Genomic DNA, 27,562 nt, shown 5'->3' on the forward strand with positions numbered 1-27,562 from the left:
GCCCGCAGTCTGCCCAGCGATGTGTATCTGTGGAATTACCTCCTCATCCTGGTTCCTAGAATGCTCCCAATGTATCAGTCAGCTGTTCTGCATAACAAACAGGCCCAAAGGTTTGTTCTCTCCCCTGGCTTCTGTGCCTCAGGAAGCCTGTGGGTCTGCCTCTTCTGAGAGTCATATTCAAGCTGCTGGTCAGGCTCAGAGGCCCCACTTCTGAACTCATGCACCTGCTTGTGCTCATGCAGGGAGCTCTGGTTCCTCACCATGGGCCTTGCCTGGGGCTGCTGAGTGTCCCGAGTGAGGGTGCTGATGGTGGCTGGTGCTTCCCTGCCTCTTAGATCTTACACCATTGAGCCCCTCTCCATCCTGTGCCAGGTCCGGTCCTCACGAATAGTGGCGCCAGGCTGGGGCCACCAGGAGGTGGGCTGCTACGAGGTCCTTTAGCTTTTCTTGCCAGAGCAGTTCTGAGGATGACCAGTGCCCCTGTCCCATTTCATGTTGGCAGCGCAGACTCCAGCGTAGACAGACCCTGGATCCTCCCTGCCTAGCTGCTGTCCCCTTGGCCGTTGGGTCCCTGCCTGGTCCCCACAGATCCTGGGCCACCCCACGTCCTCCTCACACATGGCCTTGCTGTCTCATGTGGCCTTGCAACCTGGGAAGACTCAAATCCGCCAGCGAACAAGACTTGGCCAAAATAGAGGGAGCAATTATTCCACACTGTGGGGCTCTTCACTGGGAGATTTTCCAGTTGCCTGAGTGCCAATGGCCGGTGTCAGAGAGAAGGAAGCCAGAGGCCCCCAACCCTGTCTGCGCTGGCGGCTCCAGGTCCCCTGGCCACTGTCCTCTGCAGCACAGACCCCTCCCCACCTCACGCACTGGGGCGGCCCCAGCCTTTTGTTCAGGGGAAAAGCAGGGTTTGTCCCCTGGGCGCTTGTGCTGGGGGAGCCAGGGACTCCGGGGACTCTGGCTTCGGTTTTTATAGCAGAGCAGCTCCTAATCCGAGTGGCCCGGGATCAGCATGCAGCTCATGGGAGATTTCTGCCAGGGCTGCCACGGGACCGCTGTGCCTGGTGACCAGGAGCGCTTTACAGAGCACAGAGCCAGACCTGTGCTGGGAGCCACTGTCAGGACCACAGCACTGGAGAAAAGCCATGCTTACTGTGCATGCTCCCTGCCTTCTAAGCAGTCTGCAGAGAGGATCACATTTACAAAGCTAGGCACTTTTTGGATCAGTTGCATTTCCTTTCCTTTTCTTTTTTCCCTTTTTGAGTCTGGGTCTTGCTATGTAGCCCAGACTAGCTCATGCTCCTAACCTGGAGCAATCCTCCAGCCTCAGCCTCCCTAAATAGCTGGGCTACAGGCGGGCACCACCACGCCCACCCACACCCTTTCTTCTGCAGTAGACTTCAGTTCCTGGGTGCCCAGGGATGACCTGTGAGAGCAACCCAGGACCTCATCAACACTGCTGCCTGCCCAAGGCCAGGATCTTGGCCGGGTGGGCTCCCCAACCTGCAGTCCCCCTGTGGGACACCAGAGGTGGCTGAGGCCCAATGCTGGGCTCCCAGAACATGGGTTTGTGGCATGGGGGCTTCCTGGGCAGCTGCCGGGGGAAGCCCTGGCTCGTTGTCCTCCCAAGTCACCGAATAAGGAATTTTCTGGTAGAAACCAGAACTCAAAACACTGGAAATACTCCATAAGTATCTGTTAACTGCATGAACACACCAACAAATAGATCCCTGAAGTAAGCAGGAGTGAAACTGCTCCCAGAAATAATGATCTTTGTCTCAGAGCAGTAGCTACCAAGGTGCTCATTCTTTCTACTGCTGTATGAGCAACAGAAAAATCTCTAGAGAGGAAATTGTTCATTTATGGGCAAAGCTGTAGTGTAAGGTAGCTCAGGCTGTGCACTGCCCAACTCTGGGGACGCCTGTTATGGAGATGACATTGTGAATGGGGCCCTTGGGAGCTGGGCCCTGGAATCACACCCTCAACTTCAAGGTCCTTCATCCTATACTCTCTGACAGAGGAGGCATTCATTCATTCCTCACTGTCTTAGGTCTAGGAAAAAGACAAATAAAACACCAGTCCCCCCCTTGACTTGTCCAATAGAAAAGCATGGTGGGGGAGGTCAAGGAGGCCTTTGTGGAAGAAGCTAAGTGAGGACTAAGGGAAACAGGAAGCATCCAGGCAACAGTGGTGGGCAGGAGACCAGGTGCAAAGGCCCTGTGGCAGGAACACTATTTCTTCCTCAAGGAATAACAAACAACACATGCTGGACCCAATTGCCATCCGTAGCACTGTGCAGATATTAACTTAGTTTCCCCACAGCAGCCCTGTGAGTTGAGTATTATTACCTGCCCAAATTTAATGATGGAGAAATGAAGGGTGAGGAAAGCTAAGTAACCTGCCTAAGGTAAAGCCCAGAGTCTAGATCCAGAGCCTGCAGTCTTTCCCCCCCGCAAATTATTATTGTTATTATTTACATTTTTAAAAGAATCTCCAAAATTCTAAGTTATGAGTGCATCCCCGAGAATACACTTTCACTTTTCCTGAGTCACTGGGGTCACTTGCTGTCCCTCCATCCCCAAATACTGTAGTGTGGGTCCCTGAATACTCTGGCGTGTCAACAGCCAAAGACCAACTCCCACACGATCAAAACACGGCCATCCAGCTGGGGTGCGAGCTTTGGTAAAGCATCACCTACTAAGCCCAGACTACCCTCCACTGTCTGGTGTTGTCCTCATGATGTCCTTTACGGTGATGGGGTCCCAGCCAGGGTCTCCCGTAGAGTCACCTGTCCAGCAGTGGCTGTGTTGGATTCTTTTTTGAAGGAGGAAAGATTTATATCAGCTCGGTTTGTAGAGGTTGTAGTCCATAGTTGGCTGGCTCCAAGGCAGGGTGGCATCGCAAAGGAGAAACAGTCCATGGCAGGGTAGGCAGGAGATAGCACAGCAACAGCGGCCTCTCCCTTTTGTCTCTTTTAGGTTACTCGCCTTTCAGTAGATTCTTGTGACCTTGAAATTTCCGAAGGTTTCAGGCCAATGATTTTGTACCATGTCTCTCCATCTGGGCTTTCTGATGTTTTCTATGATCATGGTTAGGTCTGGCATTTGGCAAAGGCTGCCCGACTTGGTTCTGGATGACGTTGAGTTTTGTAAAAATGGAACCATCCTATGACTCCACACCTTCCGTGCATGGCCCAGGTTGCCTGTGGGTGTGGAGTAACCCAGGCCTGGGAGGTAGAAGGTTGATTTACCTGGTTGGACACTTACTCCTGACCCATGAGGGTCAGATGGGGTGAGATCAGGTCCCAACGGAAGGCCCCCCACGATGGTGTCGGTGGACTTATGAGCAGAGGAAGAGAAGCCAGATCTGATACCTTGCTCTGTCTCCATGTGTGACCTTCCACTGTGTCCTGAGGTAGCAGAAGGCCCTCACCAGCTGGGGGTGGTGGCACATGCCTGTCATCCCAGCACTCTGGGAGGCTGAGGCAGGCGAGTCATAAGTCTGAGCCCAGCCTGGGCAATTTAACAACTTAGCAAGACCCTGTCTCAAAAATTTTAAATGATTTAAAAAAGGGCCAGGGATGTAGCTTAGTTCAAAGGCCCTGGGTTCAATCTCCAGTATGGGGTGGGGGAGAGAGACACTAATCGTCAACACCGTGCTTTGGGGGCTTCCTGGCCTCCAGAACTGTGAGGAATAAAATATAAAAGGATATAGTACTGGTGTTAAAGAGAAATAGGAAAAATCCAACCCTCTGGCAGAACCTCAGGAATTTAGTAAAATTAAAACAAAATAAGGATTGGGCACTGAAGTGTGGCCAGAAGGACTGTGGCGATATTTACAAAGCAGAACACAAATAAAGGCAATTAAAACAGAGGGAAAATAAGGAGGACCCTAAAAGGAAAAAGTAAGGAACCTTAAAAATTAAACAAGGAGCTAGAATAACCAAAATGAGGCAGAATTAACCCAAACTGACAATATAACAAGTGAGAAGAGGTCAGCAGTTCAAGACACACTGAAGATGGAATTGCAAGTAGAGAAATCCACGCTTCTGCTCAGGCCCCCAATGCCTGTTAATGTTGTCATTATTCTCACTATTAATTTCTTTATTTTGATGGACTATTTTTTTTTTTTGGTACCGGGGATCAAACTCGGGTTCTTGTGCTTGCGAAGCAGGTGGCAGAACTACTGAGCTTAATCCCCAGCCCCTTTATTTTATTTATTTTAATTGTATTTTTGAGGTATTGGGGATCAAACCCAGGGCCTCCTGTGGTAGAGCACTGTACCACAGACCTATGTAATTATTGTTCTATATTGTTATTCTTATTACTACTACTACTACTACTTTAAATGTCAAAGCAGCGAGCAAGGCTCCAAGACCAGGCTTTCCCTCCTGTATTCCTTGTGAGTCCCAGAGCCTCTGTCCATCACCTCTGGGTTCAGGCCTTTCCGAGCAGGTGCGGGTAGAGACCATGGCCATCTCAAGAAGGGCCACGCCCGAGGCAGCCACCTGCCCTGCAGCCCATTCTGCATGTGTGCATGGGTGTATGTGTGTGTGTCTATGTGCATGTGTGTGTGTGCACATGTGTGTGTACTTGTGTGTGGGGGGAATGTACCCCTTCAACTTCCAGAAGGGGAAAAAGTTTAGAACTGCTGAAAATAAGAAGACATAGCTGTCAAGAGTATATGAAATTAGCTGCATAAACTGTGAAACATAAGTCACAGTTATATTTATTCTGAGTGTTAAAAATAGAAACAATTTCAGAGAAAGAAAATCCAAACCCACCTTCAGTCTCCATGTCCTTCCAAGACTCTGGGAACCCCATTCATGGTCCCCAGACCTGGGGGCCCTCTGGGACCTTGGGGGGCACCCGATGGAGACATGGCAGGCCCCAGGTGATGTTAGGTTCACTGAGATGGGGCCGCACCAGGTTCTGCCCCCTCCAGAGTCTGACACCAGTGGGCCCGGCCTTGCAAATGATGGTTTAGGCATGAGGCGCTGAGGGGCCTGGCTTAGTGGGGAGGGCAAAGGATGGGTCTCCCCAAAGGGCAGCAGGCAGGTGTCCCTCCCCAGGGTCACAGGTGCTACATCCTGCAGCAGCTGCAGGAGCACCCACCTGTCCGGTGACACTGGGCCCAGCTTTGCAGCCCTGGGCCGTGACTGCACCAGCTGCACAGGGTGATGCTAGGTCAGGTCGAAGTGTCAGGTCACAGCCTCTGCCTGGGCGTCCACACACACACACACGCTCCTTCATCGTCCACCATCACTTGCAAGTCTGGGGCCGCTGGTGTCAGACACCGGCTAGGCAATCAGGTGGGGGTGGAACCTGGTGCGGCCCCAACTTGAGGAATCTAAAGTCACCCTGGGCCTGGGCCACCTCCGTGCTTAGCAGGAAGAACCAGGATCCTGCCAACCTCCCGAGAAAGAGACCTGGCCTCGAAGGCTCAGATCAGATCATGGCCACTTCACTCAATCTCCTGTTAATTTGTTTTGAAATAACTGGAGAGGGCTGGGGATGTAGCTCTATGGAAAATTTCAAATCTACATTCAGGTAGACAGAAAAATATAATGAATCCCCAAATAGTCGCCACCTGGCTCCAGGCATTCTTAACTCTCGGTCTTCCAGCTCCGCTTTGGCCTGCTGCTTCCTGGGCCTGGATTATGTTGAAGCAACTGCCAGACAGTATTACCAATCCATCCAGAATATTTCCGAATGTATCCCTCAAAGGTGCAGAGTAGTACATAGCTAAAAATAATTACACTATCTTGAACATGGCCAAAGAAATCAATGATTTCTTAACATCATCAAATGGCAGCTGTGTTCAAACTTCCCCGATGGTCTTTTAAATTTTCCTCCCACACTTGTGTTTATTGGAAAGATCTATACATTGCAATTGATTGATAGTGCTTAATTGCTTCCTCCCTCTCTCTTTTTTTGAGATAGGGTCTCATGATGCAGTTCAGGCTGGCCTTGAACTCACTATGTAGTCCAGGCTGGCCTGGGACTTGCAATGAACCACCTGCCTCAGCCTCCCACGTGCTGGGATTACAGATGTGTGCCACCATGCCCAGCTGCAGTTTGTTTGTTAGAAATTGGTGCTGCGTCCTATTTGGATTTTGCTGATTGCATCTGCATGGGGTTGTTGAACACACTCTCCTCTCTCCTGTGCTACCTGTAAATCAGCAATTTGATTAAGAGACAGGACTGGAGTTAGGCTGCATTTCCTCAACTCCTCTGCTGCCCCCAAACAGCCCCCCTGAATAAAAGGGATGGCTCCAACTTGGAGTGACCCACTTCACTTGTGTGTTTCCAGAGTCTCTTCCTGTGACTCTGGTAGAAACAACCCCGGCTAGCACTGACGAACACCCAAAGCTGCCCCCAGGGTAATGGTAGGTGCCACCGTGTGTTGACATGGAAACACATACAGTTTCCAATATGGCAACCAGTCCTTGCCCAGCATTCGGGCTCATGGTGTCACGCTCGAGTCCTTGGGGGCAGTGAGGAAATCACGATGGAGCCAAGAAAATGTCACCATATGTGATAACCGGGACAGCACGGCTTTCCCTGAGAGCATGCCAGGAAAAGGAAGGTCATGTTTTAGGGAGATTGACCAGTTGATGTGGAAAAATTGTCCATGTGAAGTTTATTATGTAGCTTAGTGGGTTTTTGTGTTTTTAGTACTGGGGATTTAGGAATAGAAATCAAGGTCTTGGGCATTGATAGGTAAGGGTTCTATCACTGAGCTACATCCCCAGCCCTAATATAGCTTAGTTTTAAATACTAAATGTTGATTTATAAAAGCACATATTAGAATTTTTTTAAAAGAAAATAAATTTGGAACTTTTATGGCATGAAATGACATGGGGACTAGAACCCTGACCTGTGACACTACAGTGTATATATAAAGATAGTTTACAGTATCTTGACTTGACCTGGGGTCCCTGGGGAAGGGGCTCCCCCATACCTCTGGTCTCTGGCCCCTGCAGGCAGATTAATAGGACACTTCCTTTTCCAGCCAGGACCACCTAGCTAGGCTGCACCAGGCAGCCTGGGGAATGGGGATCCTGGGTGGAGTCGGGCTCCGGGTCCCTCACTGACTGTGCACTCTCAGGCTAGCTACTAAATTTTGTTGGATCTTGGTTTTCTCACCTGTGAACTGGAGAGAAAAACAAGAGATTTTAATGAGACAGTGCATGTAACACTGCTCAACAAACGCAAGCTCTCTCCTGTCCCCTCTGCATACAGCATCTTTCCAGCCTGACTGTGTGTCCCTCCTGCTGCCCTGCCCAGCAGCACTGATTCCCACTGCTGGGTTTGAGAAGAGGACTCGAAGTGTCCCCTCAGGTGAGCTTTGGACAACTCTAGAACCCTGGGCAGAGACGCTGGCCACACGCCCTACATCACTACCACCCAAGCTTCTCAAAGCCCCAAGGACCGGCTCCTCACCCATCCTGGCCTCTGCAGACCTAAGTCTTTTAATCTCTTCCCTCCAGTCACCACTCTGACTGCCTCCATCAGCTGCTTCCCACTTCTCACGAGCCCATTCAGGCCTTCTCTTATGTGGGCTTCATATACTCTAAACCACACGGCTGTCCAGCTCTGTTGATAGGGAATGTCCCCTTCCCCCATTCTTGAAGCTGATTTGCTCACAGATAAATATGTGACCCAGGGATGGCCAATTAGATTCCATGTTTTAGAAATTTTTTCCTCTAAGAGAAAGAAAAAGGAGCTTCCACTGGCTTTGGAGAGCCAAAAGGTTATAAGGGGATACAACCTTTTGGGTCATACAGGAAAGCTGGCTAACAGAGCCAAGGGACTTCAACAGGAACAAATAAACACCTTGGAAAGCGAGCAAAGGGTGCTCAGCGTCAACCATAGATCTTGGTTCAGAGACCCAGTGCAAGAAGCCAGGGACAGAGGTGGGGGTGTGAGCAGGGATTAAATTGCTTTATGCAGGTAACAGATCTGGACTTCTCTCTGGATGCTATGGTGCTCGCAAAGCCTGGACCAGGTAGGAGGAACAGGAAGAGAAGGGGTGAGCTCCCCAGACGTCTCTGGTGGAACATGGAAGCCTGGCTCACTGATGGCCAATTACCATTGTCCAGCAGAAACTTGTGTTTGGACCTGACCTAAAAGCAGTTACTCAAAGCCCTGGAGACCTGGTAGCCTAGCATGAGATTTTGCCTAAAAAACTTCTGGCAGAGGTGCTTCCTGACATACCTTGCCATGGAATCCAGTTCAGAAAACCTGATGCAGACAAAGGGCCTGTGGGCATCAGGTGGACCTAGGGACTAGCCACTCTCCTAGACTCAGCAGGCCGCAGGACAGAAGGAAGCACTGGCGGCCATCAGTGGGCAAGTTGGCCTTGGTGGGATGTGAGTCAGAAAGGGCTTGTGACCATTAATTCTGATATGCCAACGTCACTGGATTAACAAATGCCTAGCGGATTACTAAAGCCTGCTCCTGGGTGTATCTGGACTGGTCATGGAGGCGTGGCCTTGGGTGCTGTATCTGATTTCTGGTGCTGTTCTCTGGATGTCATGAACTGAGCAGATTTCCTCCTCCACACCCTTCTGCTATGATGGTCTTGCCTTAGAGCCCCCTGACCATAGACTGGATCCCCTGAAACCGTGAGCCAAATGAAACCTCTCCTCCCTTAAACTGTGAAAGGTGCTGTGCTTCCTCAGCCCTTGTATCTCCAGGTCCTGTCCCTGTGCCCCCAGATGCCACAGATTCCCAAGTGACTTCCTGAAGCCCTCATGTGGCTTAAAATGAGGGGAACAGCTGCCCTGGGGCAAGTAGGAAACAGCTCCTGACAGTTCTCTCCCATCAGAAACTGGCAGCCAATCCCATCCCTCCTTTTTTACTGCTCATGAAAATATGGAAACACGTCCATCCCCATTGGCAAGCAGCCTGTCCTGAGCCCTCTCTCTTCCTACCCTGGGGCCTGTCCTCCACCCCTCTGAGACTCTGGCTGCAGTGCTGGCACCTGGCTGTCAGGGATTCTCACTCTCGCTGCTGTTGCTGTCCTGGCTGTGGGATGAGGGTGGCTTCATTGTCCTCACAGGTGGTCCGACATTTGCAGCCTTGATCAGGACCCTGGGGCTTAAGCCAGATCAGAGACAACAGGAATACTTGCCCTTAATATCCACTTATGTGAGTAAGCTAGGTCTGGGCGTGTGTGTGTGTGCATGTGTGCCTGTGTGTGGTCCTATGTACCATCAGGCCCAATGAGCAGAGCAACCCAGGAGGCCAAGGCTGCCCTGCCCAATGCTGCGTCCTGGACAGTGCAGGTGTGGAGACTCTATTTCTCTGTAAGCACCCAGGGATCCATGGACTGTGACACTTCTAGGCTTTTAATTTAAAGAAATAATGAGGGCTGGGATCCCGATTTTGCCACAGTGACATTTATTATAGTGTGGCTTATGAAACAGCAAGAAGCTGGAATTTCCTTGGGTCAACAATTGCAATTGGCCCTCTTATATTCAATTCCCCTTTTTCCTTACTGAGCCTATTTGTTGTAGACACAAACAGACCTGGATTTATTTTTATTTTATTTTTATGGTGCTAGGGGTTGAACCTAGGGCCTTGCACATGGTGGGTAAGTGCTCTACCACTGAACTACACCCTTAGCCCCAGATCTGACTTTAAAAAACACATTTTCCAGCTTGTCTTATGGGTGGAAGTGATCATGTGACCTGGTTTTAACCAATGAAATTGAGCAACAAAGGTTGGGTGGGCTTAAAGAAAGCTCCTTAGAAGAAGGCAGGCTTGGCTGGCATGTACCCTATGCCCCTTGCCTTTCTTCTTGCCTCTACCTGAATTGTACTTGTGATGGCTGGAGCTGGGGCAGTCATCTTGACAGATGGCAGAATAGAAAGCTGAAGGTGCAAAGGAGCTTCAGACTTCTTTTATACAAGGACCAAATAGACTTCTGTCATGTTAAGCTGTGTGCTATTCAGGTTTTTCTTAGAAGCTGCTAACTTCAGTCCCAAATGCTACAATATCCAAACATCCAACAACAGGAGCATGATTAATAAATCACCATGCAGTCATAGTGCAGAATATTTTATAGCCTTTCAGTAATTGTGTACAAAAAGATTTAGTAGCACACAGAGGTGTTATGATGAACTAAGTAGGTCACAAGACAGAATGGATCATAAAATTTGTTTTAGGAAGAGAAAGCATGGATAAAACATGTAGAAAAAACACGTGGAACATTTACAGCATATTACGCTTTGCTGGGTGGTGGTGTTACAGTGATTTTCTTCTTTGATTCCTTCTTCCCTCTCTCTTTTTCTCCTCTCTTTTCTTTCTTTTTTGCCATACTGGGGATCAAACCCAGGACCTTCACTCACTCTGAACTACATCCCCAGCTCAGAGTTTTTTCCTTTCTGTTTAGAGACTTTTTATATTGCCCAGGCTGGGCTGCAACTTGTGATCCTCCTGCCTCAGCCTCCCAGAGAGCTGGAATTATAGGTGTGCACCACTGCACCTGGCATTCTTTTATTTCTTGGTGTATGTAATACCTAGTTTCCTGGGTTGGTGACAGAAGAGTAAAAATAGGTTTTTAAAAAAGATAAACACAACTCCCTTGTCGTCCCATCAAGACTTCCAGTACCAGTCCTCCAATATCTTTGCTCAAACAGCCCTTCCTGGTCGCTCACTCCCTCTTACCTTGGTTTCCAGGCGCCTGTGCGTGTCTCCACTGCTGTTCTGCTCAGAGGGGCTCTGCTCTCGGACTTGTTTACAGATTTTCCATTTTCCTGTGAATCTGTGACATTTAAGAAATGAAGCAAGTTAGAGAACATGTACCTCCCCCTTTTCAGGTGATTCTTCCATGACCAGGACACTAATAACCAACACGAGGACGAGGAGGAAAGTGGGATAAGGAGGATACAATGCCGTTGCTATGGAAACGGTTACTATGATACGGAACTTCTTCTGTGTACACACACTCAGCTGGGGGGAAATAAGAATGCTGACTTGTGTATACAAGGTATGATTGAAAACGTGGTCAATGCTTACATTTTAAAGAAATTATTACACTAAAACGCATTGCCATGAATTCCCCTTGAAATACTCCCTCTTGCTTCAAACTCACCTTCTGTTCTTGCCACTTTCTGAAGCTGTTCTGGAAGTGCTCTTTCTTTAGTGTCTTTAGTTGCACTGTTGTGGCTGCCTTGATGTCCTGAATGGATCCAAACTGTTTACCTTTCAAGGTCCTTTTGACTTCGGGGGAGAGCCAGAAGTTACACAGTGCCAGATCCAGTGAATAAGGTGGATGAGGACACAGCATCATGGGTTTTTTTTTTTACTAGTGATATTTTCAATTTTTAGTTTTCATCTACTTCTGAGGATACTCCCTTTACAAAACGTTTTAGTCTTATGCATGATCACAATTGCTTAGAGTTCCAAATAAATAAAATACCCACACCAGAAGGCATATTTAAAGTTCAAATGATTAGTCACATTATCTATTCACATTCTTGGATTTTCTAAGGGGATTGTCCAAGTCCATATAATACATACATAATACAGTTTAAGTCAACATATGTCATCTGATTTGCTCATGACTTACAACACTGATGATATAAAAAAAATCCTGATTTGGGGGAGATGAGGATATGATAAACACTTTAAACTAGCGTCATGTTTTTATGAGCTGCCTTTCCACTGGATGGTGCTCAGCAGCAGCATTCCCTGTATTTTTTACTACACTTCATAAAGACACTCAGGAAAGAGGACTTCCAGAATTGCTTTAGAAAGTGGCAAGAACATGGGATAAATGTGTTGAAAGTAACGGGGAGTTTTTTGAAGGGGATTAATGGTAATATGTCTTTTGCTCTAATAATTTTTAAAAATTTCAGTGTTCACCATATATTTTAATTGCCCCTTTAAACCTGGTTACTGCCAGCACAGCAAACAAACAACCTGGTTAATGTCTTGGAGGACAATAAACCCTTTGCTATAATTTTGACTGGACAAAAAAATCATTTGCAATTTGTCAATTTTTTCACAACCAATTTTTCCGTGTCTGAGTCCTGGTCAGTACTCTTAAGTCTGGTCACCTTCTCCTACACCAGCAATGGTGAACCTTCTAGAGATTTCAGTGATACAAACAGCCCACTGCAGGGCAGGGGATTTAGCTCGGTGGTTTCGCCGCCTGCTGCGCAAGCACAAGGACCCGAGTTCAATCCTCGGTACCAAAAAAAAAAAAAACCAGCCCACTGCAGAACGAGTGCTGTAGGTTCACCAGCGCTGACCTAGAATGTCATAGCACCCTGGGTGGGACGATTAGGCAATCATCTAGACGAGATCGGAAGTGTTCAGGGTGCTCTGGCCACAGACAGGCAATGGGTTAGACAGGAGTCTTTTTTCTTCATCCTAAAGGGTGCTCTTTTAGCAGATGTAATGGAAAATGCCCTTCCCCTCCAGACCCAAACCCCACCTCGTGACCCCTGAGCATGTGCCTTCTTTTCTCTCGAGGGAGTGGGCCAGAGAGGCCTGACTTGGGGAGAACTTTTTGGTGCTCCCGCCCTGTGCCCTTTGCCATCTTTGTGGTAAAATGGCATTTTCTCCCTGGGTTGGGTCAGGAGACGCCATGTGTGTCTTGGGGGCTTAACCCCTGGGAGGAGGAACGAGGAGCCACTGATAACAGAGCTCCCCATCTCTGAAGGTATTTCCCGGCTGCGGCTGCCTCTGTCATGGGCTGGGTGGGCATCCGCTTTCCTGGCTGGGCTTGGGGAGGCCACGCAGCTGAGGCCTTGCTCCCCTCTTGGCCTCCCTCTCAGAGGAGCTCCATACCCACCTTTTTGGGACCCCTGGGGCCCCCAGCCCTGCAGCTGGCTTCTACGCCTCCCACTCAGTAGCACGGCCACAGGCATTTTCCATTTTCAACTTAAGTTAAATTTAGCTTTTTCTTCCCATGCTTGCCAGGGATGGAACCCAGGCCCTCCCACATTCCAGCCAGCATCTACCACTGAGCTCCCTCCTCAGTCCCTTTCGTTTAAATTTAAATGTAAAAACTGATTCTTGATTCTGTGATTGGAAAACTTCTAAGGATATTTGGAACGCTTTGCATATGTAAATCTTTCCTGACTGTACATTTTATGAAATCTAAATCCAGATCAAGTATTTCCAATGAAAATTTGGCATGCCAGTTGGGCAGGGCTACAATATAAAATCCTCAACAGATTTCAGACTTAGTGTAAACAAATGGTATAAAATAGTTCACTGATAATTCTTAGAGTGGTTTTTACACAATACAATATTTTGGCTATTGTTGGATACATAAATGGATTAAGGTTAATTTCACCCATTTCTTTGTACTTTTTTCTTTCATTTTTTTGAGACAGAGTCTTACTATGTAATTCAGGCTGGGCTTGAACTCACTATGTAGCCCAGAATGGCTTTGAACTCACAGTGATCCTCCTGCCTCAGCTTCCTGAATGCTGGGATTATAGACGTGTGCTGCTATACCTGGATTACTTGTAATTACTTGTAATTTTTTTATGTGGCCACTGAGAAGTTAAACCAACATGTGCAGGTGCACTGCCTAGGACTCCCGGAGAGGCCTCTCCGGAATCACCAGAAGGATCTCATTCTTTGCCTCTTCACTCTGACACACAGCTTGCAGTACAGTGACACCATTATGAAACTATGGTTCCTCGAGGGCAGAGATTCTATCTGTGGGGTGTGGGGGTGTCCCCAAAGCTCCCCACCTGTGCACAGTCTCAGCTAACACAAGAGTGGAGAGAGAAATCACAGCACCTGCCACAGAGCCTTCGGCGCCCTGGCTTCCCTTGCTTCTAGACTCAGGGGTCTGTTAGCATTCATAGGAGTTCCCAGCAACCATGAATCCTGCTGCCATCCCCTGGTATTGCCAGCTTCCGGCCCCCATGTCTGGGCTCGTCCTGGGTGCTGCTTTGCAAATAGCAAAGACACCACAGGGAGCAAGGCTGCCCCCCACCTCCGCCTCGATGGACCCCTGGCTGACCGTGGAGGTCAGACAAGCCAGCCGGACAGAGGAGCCATGACCAATCACAGGATCAGGATGAGAACAGGCCTTGCTGCAGGAAGTCTGTGTTTTGAGGGAACCTGAAGTTGCAAGGAAAGGTTGCACCACGCAAGTTCAGCAAGTATTTCTGAATGAGGTAATGAATCAGAAGTTGATGCCTCCAGGATGCCCAGGGCACCACATGGTCTGGTGGCCGCTGCTGTCCCCAGGAGCTGGGAAACTGTCTCTCCCTCTACAACCCCAGCTGGCTGCCCACTCAGGCCTGTGGGAAGCCACGGGAAAAGGGTCTGTAGCTCTGATCGGCCCCACTGCTAAAAGTTTCTAAACTTTATTCTGCTCAACAAATACATGTGGGTGTGTGTAATTCTTTTGTGGCATTAGGGAATGAACCCAGGGCCTTCAGCATGCTAGGCAGGGCTTCTACCACAGAGCTACATTCCCATTCCCAGCCCTCTTACTTTTTTTTTTTAATTTAAATTTCAGGACAAAGTCTCATTCAGTTGCCCAAGCTGGCTTTGAACTCGCAATCCTCTGGCCTCAGCTTCCTAAGTAGCTGGGATTACAGGCATGTACTACACCAGACTCCACAAATATATTTTGAGCTGATAACATGTGCTGGAAACTGGTCTAAGAGATTAAGGGGCCCTGTGTGAAGATATCCCAAGATTTTAATCTCACTTATTTTCAGGACAGCGGAAGTTCTGACATTCGAGGTGACAGAGGAAGGGCAGGACAGAGCTGCACAGTTGCAGGTGACCCAAGAGTGGACAGCTCCACACCCTCTCTCCCCGGTGCACATAGGGCTGGGGGAGCTGTGTTGCATCTTTTAAACCTAAGCCCGGCTGTCTCACTGTACAACCTGAGAACACCAACATCCAATGGGGGAAATTTGGATTCCTCAGAAAAGGGCTTCAAACTGTTCTGCCTGTGGGGCCCATCCCTGATCATTTCAGGGCCTTTTATTCTCTTTCAGGCAGCAAGAACCTTTCAGCCCTAATAACTCTACTGGATGTGAAGGCACAGCTGTGCCAGCTGCCCTGGGGCTGACCTGCCGGGCGGGAGGCGGTCCCTTCCGAGGCACCTCTGGCCTTGGTGTGTCTTCGGTGTCTCATGGCGCGATTGAAGATGGAGTTTCTCTGGATCGGGATGTAGCAGCGGTCGTCTTTGTCTTCCATGTCCTGGTCATCACGGGGAGTCTCCTCTTTTTCTGAGAGTGACTCAGGCCTTGCCGTGGCCAGCTCAGCATCAATGTTCTGTGAACCGCTCACTGTTTTTCTCCGGGGCTTTGCCAAGTCTTCAGATTCTTTGGTCTCCATGGAAATAGACCTAATGGTCTCTCCGCAGAAAGACGGGAGGGCACCAACCTCCCCAGGTTCCGCCAAGATTGGAGGGCTTTAGAATAGAAAGAGAACAATTTTCAGTTAGCATTATCGGGTTAACTACTGCATTCAGAGTTATGGAATTATACTCCCATTTGGTTGTGATGAAATTTGGGGTAATCTGCACATCCGGCCAACCACATCTTTGTCAATGAAAATTACAGCATAACCACTGTAATTTGGGTGCATTCATGTATCATTTTATAATTGAGGCTTGTTTATACTATTCATAGGATGCACTTCGGGGGAAAGTGCTCTGCATCAGTAACTTTGAAGTAAACAGTTCTTGAATAATTCCTGAGAAAAAGAGTAGCAAAAGCAGAGAGAATTCAGGAAAGCAACACGAAGCCACATGTATGCGAAGACACCGGAGGAGGAAAGGGGTGGTGGCCAGCGACAGCACACTTACAGATGAGAGTGTGTGAGCCCCACAAGGACAAATCTCTTGCTGTCTTCTGGGGGCCAACCGGGGGCCACTGGACTGGGGACCTCTTTGATAGAACCGTGTGTGACACCGGGGGACAACAAAACTCCCACCCATGGCTGTCCTTTGGCCTGGAGCTGCAGAATGGCTACTTCCCTCCGGGACACACTGTCCATATGGGGCCACTTGTCACAGGAGAAACGGGTGCAGTAGGCACAGCCCAGGACTCTCTAAGCAAAACCACCTCGCTCCCACTCCGGCCCTCCTTCTGGGGTGCGGGCTTGGACCAGGAGAACCCTTGGGTGAGTTGTAAGCTGGAGGACAGCGTGCCAGACAGAAGGCAGCCAGCATTTCTGTGGTTTCCATTCACCAGAGGGGTTGGGGTCCCAGTGACTGTGGAAATCTGGGGGTACAGAAATGCCACATAAAGCCTGCATGTGTTGGAACGCCTGATTTCTGGGTGACAGTTGAAACCTCTACCATGCTCAAGGGGATCAGAGACCGGAACTCCACAGGAGCAGCTCTTCTAAACATAGGGAGAGCCAAGGGCTGCCCCAGGGCACCCTGTTTCTTCCCCAGCCCCTCTTCTTCCAGCCCAGCCCTGTCTGGCCCGAGGGCAGCAGGCGAGTTAGGGATGTCAGGAGGAGCAGGGTTCTCCACACAAGGGAGAGGATGTCTTTTTCCACCCAAGGCAGGAATTAGGGACTTCCTGGTAGGGGGATTGGCGGATTGCTTGGAGCTCTGGCTATACCTATTTACAGACCTTGCCCTGAAGAATCAGCCGGGGTCAGGTGAGCGCCCAGCGATTGGCGGGTAGAGGCACGCACACTAAGAAGGGGTGCTGGCTGAGCTCCTGGGGCTGGGGAATGCCACTTGGGTTTCTGTGCAAGCAGGGTGTATGGTTTGGGACCACGAGGTCCCATCTAGCCTGGGAGGGCTGTGTAGTAGCCAGAAGGTCACACAGAGGTTGGACAGCTAATGCCTCCTGTCGCAGGAGTGCCCAGAAGGACACAGCTTATCATAGATGTGACAGAGCCAAGGGGGATTTCCACTGACAGCAAGTCCAACCTGAGCCGCCATGGGGACGTGGTCACAGCCACCAAACTGTTCCCGAGCCACACAGGAGGACAAGGAGGGCAGAGAGCGAGAGGATCCGGAAGCCCTGGGCAGATGGGTCTGGGGCTCCGTGTCGATTCTGGGGCAGGTGTCACACAGGGGTGGCAGGTGAGCACCCGGACAAGGCCGGGCCTGGCGTGAAGATGGAGGGACCGGGATTGTGGCTGTGGGAAAAGCAGGAACTTGGCTGGTGATGGCCAGGGTGACAGGGTGACCGTGCCATTGGCGGTCAGGGAGGTGGGAGTGAGGCCAGTCTGGGGTTCAAGTGTGCTGGTTTGGGGCTGGCTCGAGGACCTACCCGGGAGGGAGGCCTAAAACCGGCATCTTCCTGCTCTGGCCAGGCAGGATCTCAGCGAGCAGGGGCCCTGACTGGACCTTGTTTGGCACTCAAGGACTTTACTGTCGTCACAGTCGTCACTACTATTTTAGGCAGCATTTTTCAAAAATTGAGGAATGGTGGCAGAGTAGAAGGAGCTTCTTAGCACACACCTCTGAGTTTTCAAAAACACATACGGCGTGTGGGACACCCCCCCAAAGACGCAGGACCGTGCCCACCCAAGGAGCTCCCTTGTTCCTGCTGTCACAGCCCAGCGGTGCCTGAGCCCTTGATGACCATGGGTCTGTGAGCTTCCCCCCGCTGCCTTCTCCTGGTGGTCACGGAGGTAGACAGGTGGGAGGTGGTGCCCTCAGCGTGCTGTGCTGTGACTGTGGCTCAGCCCTGTGTTGCGTGGCCAGTGGTCCCACGGTCCCCGGGGGACGTACTGCGGAGGACCCCACATGGGTTTGAACCCCAACTCTGAAGAGCCTGTAATCATCTGTAGCACCAGGCAGGCTGGGACTCAGTTTCTGTCCGGGGCACAGTGTTCCTGGTGGCTCCTTCCAGCTGTCCTATTCTGTGACCAGGGAGGCTGACAGCACCCAGAGAATGAATGCTCCCAGTGTGGCAGGAACAGGGTGGGTCTCAGGCCACCCCAGCCACTGTCTTTGAATGAGGAGGCTCTAAAGCCTGATGAAATGTCTGCTCAAATCCTATCATCTTTAAGACCGTATCTGTCTCTGTCTCTCTCTCTCTCTCTCTCTCTCTCTCTCTCTCTCTCTCTCTCTCTCTCTCTCACACACACACACACACACACACACACACAGAAAGAGAAGCATAGTGTGACTTGTAAGATTATCTGAAAAACTTTACTTCCACTTCATTTATTGACTATTTCAGGCAAATGTGTTCATAGCCTGGAATGTTTTTATACTTGCTTTGATTCTAGTCCATCCATTAACTGCTGGAAAACATATCAGCCCCGCACTCACTCACCCAATCTTTTAATGTTTCTCTTAAAATTCCTTGGCAGCTTTAAGGTCCTTGTTTTTCTGAGCCAGAGGTAAACTCTGGGGGAGAGGCATGGGGACAGCTTTGGGACCAGGAATGGGGAGGGAGCTTAGGATGAAGCCATATTTGGATAGCGCATCCTTCCATCCATCCACCCATCCATCCACCTGACCATCCATCCCCTCAGCAGACATTCCCCGGCACCTGCTGAGCTGTGACACATGTCTTTGTTTTATGTCCCGCCACATTCCTTGCTCCTTAAGAGCAAGACTCGGTCCATTTACTTCATGGCCACCCCTGATGCCAGGAACGCAACAGCACCCTGTAAACCTCTGGATGAATGCATGGATGGATAAGCCCCACAATCCCCGTGTGAAGTCCACATGCTACTTAGCCTCACTTTGCAGACTGGAAGCTGTAGCCTGAGCATGTTCCAAATGTGCCTGCCAGCAAGTGCCGGGCCCAGGGTCACACCCGTCTGTCTGACTCATGTGGTCCAAAGACACCATCCAGATGCTGGCTGCGGACAGGGCTGGTGAATCAGAGACAGGAGTGCCCTTCCCTTCTGCCCCTGGGTGATCAGGATGTGGCTCAGGCAGGAGCGAAGGGTGATGCTCAGGGCTCTAGCACTGGGCTGAGGGTGGGGGCCTTGGAGATCAGGGTGCACAGGGAGAGGTGTGGAAGGGGCCGGAGCGGTGGTGGCTGCAGACCCAGTGGTGGCTCGGAAGCCAGCTGCTGGGCCCCCGGGGGAGCACAGTGGGTGGGGAGGTGGGGCTCCCGGACAGTGCTCTCCAGACTTCCAAAAGCGCAGATGCCTGGGGCTCTTGCTGAAACTCAGGCTCTGACTCAGGAGCTCCGGGTGGGGCAGAAACTGCACTTCGGACAAGCTCTGGTCGGAGCCTGCTGTGCCAGCCCAGCATCACCAGGTGGGAGGTGTGGCCAGGGAACATGGCCCGAAAGAGCACAGGAGAGCAAGGAGACAGCATGAAGGGCTTGAACACAACCCGGCAGCATTCCGGGGAGAAGGGGCTTGTGGATCCAACCCTCAGGGCCTCCCTGAGGAGAGGTGGCCTGGCTCCTCCAGCCCCCAGCCTGGCCCTTGAATGAAGCTCAGCATCCCGAAGGTGAAAGTTTTGCCTTGGGCTGTCAACAACAAAGGCTTTTTATTCCCTGCTGGATCAAAAGGGGGGGGGGCACCAGTCAGGAGGATTTTAGGCAGCAGAGGGAAACAGGTGAAGTACTGGGTGTGGAAAGGCTGGCCAGGACCCTCCATGTGGAGGATGCCCTGCGGCCTTCGAATCGCAAGCAGAACTGGACTGGGTGACCCTAGGAGGATGGAGCTGCCCCTGAATCTAGAGGTGGCCACGGGTTGTCGGGGCAAAACAATGTGTGTTCTGGGCATGCCCCAGAAGCGGGTGGTGAGAAGGATCCTGGGAACACTGAAAGTGAAAACTCAAGAAGTGGGGGGCAAACGGGGGAGGGCAGGCAGAGGGCAGGGGAGGTGGGGCTTGGAGCCAGGCCCAGCTGGCTCTGCACAGCAAGAGAGTCCCTGCCATGTACCCCACCTGGGGCAGAGCAGGGCATGGGAGACGGAGAGGAGGGTCTCCGAGCTGTGACAGAAGGAGGATGGGAGCTCTAGGACCAACCCCCAGGCCAAGCGCTGAAGTGGCTCAGAAGGTTTGAGCAGCCAGGGCGACAGCCTTCCACACCTGATTTGTTGGCTGCTCTCCGGTCAAGAGGGAGGAAAGAGGAACCTGGTTTTCCTGATTCTCCTTAGGGCTGTTGAACTAGAACCCTGGGAAAGGAAGCAGGATTCTGGGAGGCTCTGCCTGGGATGAGAGACAGCACATTTGACGTGAAGCCGGCTTGGAAATGTTCCACCATGGCAGGGCCCAGCCTAGGCTGGGACTCACTGGACGGTGACCTTGAAGGTTAAATAGTAACCACAGCTCCTGGAGCACGCTCAGAACAAGACTTAGGATTCACATCTGGGTGTCCCTGAGAGCCCCACGTGACCAGAGGCGGGGATTTGGAAGGTGAGTGGGTTATGGGGCTCCGAGCTGACGGCTGTGAGGGGCGGGGCCCCTGGGAAGAGGCGTCGCGGTGGGCGTGGCCTGCAAGGTTCCTCTCTCTCCTGGCTCCTCCCCTCTCTCGCTTCTTCCTGGACTCCGGGCCAGGCCCTTCTGTCTCGGATCCAGCAGACTCTGGACTGGAATGTGGCCAAAATAAACCTCTCCTTAAGTTGTAAGTGTTGGGTGTTGGGCCTCAGCCTCAGGGAAAGTGACTGAGACACCAATTTAACAACCAGTCCCCCCCCCCCTTCTCCTTCCTTCCTTCCTCACTTCCTCCCTTCCCAGGAGCCCAGGATGGAACCCAGGGCCTGGTGAATGCTAGGCAAATGCTATACCACTGAGCTGCTCCCCAGCCCCAGTGGCAGCTTCTACTCCAAACAGCCTCTCTGAGATGAGAAGGCTGACATCCGGTGAGATCCAGCAACCTTCTCAAGCCGCCCTCTCCCACCGCTTTCTGTCCCTGTCACCCTCGCCGTCTGTGGCTTTCGCACACAGAGTGGGAAGTGGGTTAGAAAGAGGGACAAATTCCTGTGCGTGAGGACTGAGGGTCAAGTGCATGCAGCACCCCGTTCTCTGATGGTGCAGAAGTTGCTGACGGAGCCCCGGCCCTGGGAACCGGATGTGGTCCAGAAAGGCTGAGCAAGCTTCTACTTTACATGAAGGAGTTGAGACGCCAGCGATCAAAGGGGCACAGCCGTGAAACCTGCGTCACCAAGAGGGCCATTGACGGAAGCCGCAGAGCCAGAGGTGAAGGAATAGACTCGATGTCCCTGAGGGCCAGAGTGGCCAGCGACAAGCACACCGGAAGAGACCGTGAGCAGAGCATGCAGAGGACCAGGTACTGAGGGCCACGTCGACACGGGAGGTGGAGGATGAGTGGGAGAGGTACCCTGCAGGCCTGGCAAGCACGGGGCAGGGCAAGGCAATTCTAAAAAATAAAAATTTTGCCAGGCAGAGTGCCACACACTCATACTCTGAGCTACTTGGGAAGCTGAGGCAGGAAGATCACTTAATCCCACGATTTTGAGACCAGCCTGAGCATCACCCTGTCTCAAAAAGGAAGCAAAATTTTTTAACTTTACCTTTAGAGAACAGGTACAGGTGATGGAATTTTAAAAACAGCTTCTTAAGGAACCAAAGGGCATTGCGCAGGAGATTACGAAGCTAAGGCTTGGAGGGTGCGTATTTGGACAAAGTTGGCGCTCGAAGGGGCTTGTGGGAATGAAGAGCAGAGAATGGGGAATCAGGATGGAATAGAAGAGAGTGGATGAGGAGATGGGGAGGTTTCCAGGACCTACCACTCACCTCCCCAGTTGCTGGAGGGGCCTTGATTTGCCAGGGCCATGGAGTTTACGTAACCAGGACTGGAACTGCGATAGTCACTTTTTGGTGGCTGTATCAAACACCAAGGTAATCAGCTTAGAGAAAGAAAAGGTTCATTTTGGCTCACGGCTTTGGTCCATGACTGGGCAGACCTGGTAGCAAAACCTCGCATCTCATTGCTAGGAAGTGAAAGAGAGAGAGAGGGTGAGTCGGGGTCCTATGGCCCCCTTCAAGGGCATCACCCAGTGGTGTAAAAGCTCCCACAGGGCCCCGCCTCTTAACATTTCCACCAATTCCCAAGAGCACAAAGCTGGGGATGAAGCCTTGAACATTGTCCTGGGAGGGACATTCTAGATCCAAGCTCTAGCAAGAACCTTCCCTAGCCTGCGACCTGTCCCGTGCTTCTTTCTCCTGTCACCATGGTGGGGAGTCTCAGGATTTGTCTCTCATCAGAAGTCCAAGGCGAAGCTTAGGTGAGACAGCAGCTCGCATTAACCCCACTCCAACTTCCCACTAAGACGGCTACCTCGATTCTGGAAGCTAAAAACAGGACTCCTGTTTATGGCAGGACCAACAGGCTCTTCAACTAAATAAGCCAAAAGACGAGAGGTAAGCAAAGACTTGGAGAAAAGGAAACCTTTGTTCACTGTGGGTGAGTTGCGGATTGGTTCAGCCATCGTTAAAAACAGAAGGAGTCTCTTTAAAACTAAGCATAAAACTACTATATGATCCAGTGGAACACTGCTTTTCTGCATCACACACACCCTGCCATGGTGTTCTGCCACCACAACCCCAAAAGCAATGAACAGGCCTGAAACCTCTGTGACCATGAGCCAAAGTAAAACCTTCCCTCTTTGTAAGTTGATTGTCTTGTGTATTATTTCTTACAGTAACAGAAAGCTGTCTGACACATCCACTTATGGATACATGGATCCAAAGGAGGAGAAATCAGTGTAGGGAAGGGATACCTGCCCTCCCTGTTCATGGCAGCCTGACTCACAGCAGCCAAGATAGGAAATCAACCTGTGTCCATCAAAGAATGAATGGATAAAGATAATATGAGAGCCAGGTGTGGTGGCACATGCCTCTGAGAGCACTCTGGTAGGCTGAGGCAGGAGGATTGAATGTTGGAGTACAGCCTGGGCAACTTAGTGACTTAATGAGACCCTATTTCAAATTTTTAAATTTTAAAATATTTGAAAAGAGCTGAGGCTGTAGCTCAGTGCAGAGACCCCATGTTTATTCCCCAGTACTGGAAAAAAAAAAAAGAGTGATACAATGGGATGTTATTTAGCCCCAAGAAGAAAAATGTGCCATTTGCAATGATGTGGATGTGCCTAGAGGACACCGTGCTAAATTAAATAAAGTACACAGAGAAATGCAAATGCACCTCACTCCTGAGGGGATCTAAATAAGTCAAACTAAAGCAGAGAGCAGAATGATGGCTGCCGGGGTCTGGGATGGAGAATGGGGAGACATGAGTCAGGGGTACAAGTTTTCTGCTATAGTATGAGCAGGTTCTGGGGATCTGATGTGGAGCACGTTGCTGATGGATGTGCTATTCACGTGAATGTGGTGATCACATCACATAAGCCTGTGTGTGAATCGTCACATTGTATACCTTGGATATACTCAATCCTTGTCTGTCAGTTTAATGTCTAAAAAATCTATACACAGTGTATAAAGCAGAAGGTAAAATTTCTGGATGTGGTGGCATGCCACTATAATCCTAGCACTCAGGAGGCTGAGGCAGGAGGATCGCTGTGAGTTTGAGGCCAGCCTGGACTACACAGCATGGTGGGTCCCTGTGGGAAGGGATCCTAGGGCCATGGGACTCTGTTCTCTTGATCATCCCTCCTGTCTCCCCAGGTTTGGGGACACCCTGGCCATGGTTCCAGGCTGTGGGTCCCAGACTTCTGAAGGCAGAGATCCATTGGAAGACTAGACCACCAGGCTCATGGGCATCATGGTGTGTGCTTGGGAGAATGAAGCACCCACCCTGGAGAAGGCCCAGAGTTCCCTGAGGTTCCTCGGAGCCCAGAGTCCGCAAGTGGTGCGGGTTGGGGGTGCCCATTATGTAAAAGGGGTTGAGGGTGTGCAACAAGCTGCTGTGGCCACAGGGAGCAATAGCAGACTCTGGGGGTGGGGAGGGGCATGGCCTCCAGTGGAGCTGGGAGGAGATTCGGGAAAACACTGGCCAACAGTGACAGCCCTGAGGACCGGCCTATGGCGGTGGCAGAGCTGGGCTGCCCAGAGGGACGTCTGGCTCCATGGCTGACCTGGCCTGAGTGTGCTGCCTCCGCTTACCATTTGGGGCTCACAGAGCCTCTTTGACATTGGCCTTCCCCACTTGTTCTTGGCAGAGGTGTTCTTCACTTTGAGCAATTTCTCCCCAACATATGGGAGTATTTTGTGATCAATTAATATCATTTGTACAAAGAAACCTAGCATAGCTGGGCATGGTGGCACATGCCTGTAATCCCAGCGCTTGGGAGGCTGAGGCAGGAGGATCACCATTGAGTTCGAGGCCAGCCTGGGCTACATAGTGAGTTCAGACCCAGCCTGAACTACAAAATGAGATCCTATCTCAAAAAACAACAACCCGGGAATTTAGCTCAGTGGTTCTGCCGCCTGCCTTGCAAGTGCAAGGTCCTGAGCGCGATCTCTGGTACCAAAAAAACCCCCCACAAAACAAAACAAAATGTTGATTGTATATCTATACAGCAGGAAGAAGCAAACCACAAAAAAATTAAGAAGCTAACTCAATTTAAAGTATCAAAAAGAATAAAACACCTAGGAATAAATTTAATAAAAGAAATGTGAAACTCAAATTCTGAAAACTATAAAATATTATTGAAACTATAGAAGAACTAAATAGAAACATCCCATTTTCATGGCTCAAAAGAACTGATATTGTTAAGATGACAATACAGCTCAAATCTACATATTTTACATGACCTAATTAAACCCCAAGTGGCTTTCTTGGCATAATTTAATAAGCTGAACATAAAATTCACCAAGGAGGCCAGGAATTTAGCTCAGTGGTTCTACTGCCTGCCTCGAAAGTGCAAGGCCCTGAGTTCAATCCCCAGTACCAAAAAACAAAAACAAAAACAAAATTCATCAAGGATTCAGAGGACTCAGGGCAAAACCATCTCAGCAAAGGGAGAACCAAATGGAACTCACACTTTCTGATTTCAAAAGCAACTATAAAACAACAGGAATTGAGAAAGTGATACTGGCACAAGGAAAGACAAATAAGTCAATGGAACAGAACTGAAAAATCCATAAATAAGCTCAAACATCTATGATCAAATGAGTTTTGATAAAGTGCCGAAACAGTTCATGGGAAAAGAACAGTTACCAACCAGTGTTGCTGGGACAACTGAGTATCTATGTGTCAAAGAGTGGATTTCCATCCCTAGCTCACACCAGATACAAGAATTAACTCAAAATAGATCAAAGTCCTAATTGTAAGAGCAAGAACTATAAAACTCTTAGAAGGAATCAGGCATAAGTCTTCTGGACATTGGATTAAGCAACGGTTTCCTAGAAAAGACACAAAAAGCACAAGCAACAAAATAAAAATAAATTGGACATCATCAAAAGAAAAAAACCTTTATGCTCCACTGAACACCACCAGGACAGTGCTCACAAATAGCAGAAAAATTGTGCAAATCATATATCTGATAAAGGGCATGTCTCTAGAATATACGTAACTCATACAACTCAATCATAGAAACAACAAAACTGATTCGGTGATGGTTACACCAAATATCCTAAAGGCCATTAACTGGACCCTCCAAATAGATAAACTATATGAGATGTGAATTACATTGCAATAAAGTTGCTATAAAAAGGAAAGTTGTCAATAAAAGTTTGGAACACTGGTTAACAGCTGGGAAAATATGTCTAGATCCTCAAAATAAATTCCTCAATGAATTCCAAAGGAATTTAAGGATTAAATAGTTTCTCGACCTGTAAAGCATTTTGAGCAAGACTTCAACATGGCCTGTGATCCCTGTGTGCTGCCCGTTAGCTACCAACTCTTAGCAAGGAGAGGTGAGGAGGTAGGAGCCGTCAGTGGGACCAAGAAAGAACAGTGGAGTAGTTCTGAATGCACCCTCGCCTCTAGGCAGATGGGCGGTGGAGCCACGAATCTCCATTCCATGGCCAAGGCCTGGAAAGTTTCTTGGTAGTCAACACCAGGTCTGACCTCCAACGCTCCCTCTCCCTCCACCTCAGAGTAAAACGTACACAGAATGTCTCACCTTGTACCCACCACGCCCTGGCATCCCCTCCAGGGCAAACTCGGTGAAACGCCCCCCTGGGTCATTGAACGAGGTGGCCAGTTCTCTACAAATAGTTCTACAGACCAGGAAGAATGTAGGGCAGCAGCATTTACCAAAACTGGCAGCGTTAGTTTCAGCTGGGTCGATCAGCAGCTTCTCCTCCCTGGTTCTAATTAGCCAGCTTGGCCTGTGGAGGCCGCTTTTAGGTTGAATTTGCAAACCCTTTTCAGCCAAGAATAAAAGAGCACCCAACTTTGTGCTCTCTGGAGTAGGGGGTCGAGGAGACCCCCAGATCATCCTTGTGGAATTTCATCCAAGTATTAGGCTACACAGCACTTCTAATTTACCCTCTCATATGGTTACATTTTAAAAGATTTTAGTCAGATACACAGAGTGCCCATCTATGTGTCCAGATTGCTGAGTGTTTGCAAACTGAACCAAATTCCAAAGGAGCCTGTGGCTGCCACTCCAGGAAGTTTCCCAGCCCCCGCTTGCTGGCTAAGGACAACTTGCTGGCTCACAGCACGTGGAATCGTTTCCCAGCCTAGGTGGCAGGGTTGCTTGGAAAGCTGTCTTCGGCATCTGGCTTCCCCGCCCGTGACCCTCATCACACTGTTGCACGTGGCTTCCTCGAAGCTGGTCCTCATCCTCTATAGTGGTGACTCTCACTTGGGGGCGCCCAGAGTCCCCTGGAGCATCCACACCCAGATGGCTGGTCAGGGGGTCCGGACTGGGCCCTGAGAATGTGCATGTCTCACAAGCTTCTCGAAACTCCTCCTGCTCTGGGCTCTGGGCCTGGAGAATCTCTTTCCCTGGAAAAGGAACCCGGCCTTGTCACAGCTGCTGCCTTTAGACGCTGTGCAGGGGCAGCCAGGGGTGGGGACGGGCAGTGTGGAGACCCTCGTGGGCCCATGCCCAGGCCCTGCAGTGGTGACGCCGGCCTCTGCGGTTGGGCCAGGGGAAGGGTTCCCTTCTCTGCACACATCCTCTTGCGCTCCAGGACCTGAGCCTTGGGTCCTGGGGCCTCCGATCTCACGCACTGGCCCTGGAGCTGGGCCACGCACCTCCTTGGGCCATGGTGGAGATTTCTGGAACACAGCAGGGTCAGGCCCCTGACGGAGGCCCCCACGGTCCGGCCACACAGAGCACCCTTTGACCTTGTGCCCTCCACAACCCGTGACACTGATCCTGACCTGGGACAGTGGCGACCGGGGCTGGAGGGTGGTGGTGGACAAACCCACCCTAAGGGCTTCCTCCCAGAGGGAAGCCACAGCCTTTTGGTTTCTAGAACTTTCCACTGACCTCCTTTACTCCTCACTACAACTTAGGACCAGGGAGTGGGTGGTTATTATCCATCCTGTGTCAGAGATGAGGAATCCGAAGCACGCGGACACTTGGTAAGTTGCCTAAGATCACATAGCTAGTCAGTGGAGGAGGCAGGATTCAAACCTGGGCCTTCCAGGTTCCAGAGGAGAGGACTCCAGCAGAGGGGGAGAGTGGAGGCTTGGGCTGCTGGAGATGCACAGCTGCTCTTACCAAGGAACAAAGATCAGGGGCAGCGAGCCCAGGAGGGGACACAGGCAGAGGCTGAGGATCTAAACCATCGT

The 27,562-nt window shown here is 50.3% G+C and overlaps 1 protein-coding gene across 3 annotated transcripts in view; it reads right to left on the reverse strand.

Annotated features, from left to right (window-relative positions):
* The window catches only part of Ngef (neuronal guanine nucleotide exchange factor), a 90,626-nt gene that overhangs the window by 50,223 nt on the left and 12,841 nt on the right, over nucleotides 1–27,562 (reverse strand). For 2 of the 3 annotated variants that reach the window (XM_013066778.3, XM_087209424.1), the window contains exons 2-3: nucleotides 15,071–15,414; nucleotides 10,680–10,776 (exon numbers count right to left, since the gene is read on the reverse strand). In XM_013066778.3, the coding sequence (XP_012922232.1) occupies nucleotides 10,680–10,776; nucleotides 15,071–15,338 (365 nt within the window). In that variant the 5' untranslated portion in view covers nucleotides 15,339–15,414. Of the gene's footprint in view, nucleotides 1–10,679; nucleotides 10,777–15,070; nucleotides 15,415–21,645; nucleotides 21,843–27,562 lie in introns of all 3 variants that reach the window. The other variant, XM_004868082.4, reaches the window with a different exon arrangement.

This window comes from Heterocephalus glaber, unplaced genomic scaffold, assembly GCF_053883595.1.
Source record: "Heterocephalus glaber isolate CG9 unplaced genomic scaffold, H.glaber_assembly_v1.0 deba00001004, whole genome shotgun sequence".
In the NCBI taxonomy this organism is placed as follows: domain Eukaryota; kingdom Metazoa; phylum Chordata; class Mammalia; order Rodentia; family Bathyergidae; genus Heterocephalus; species Heterocephalus glaber.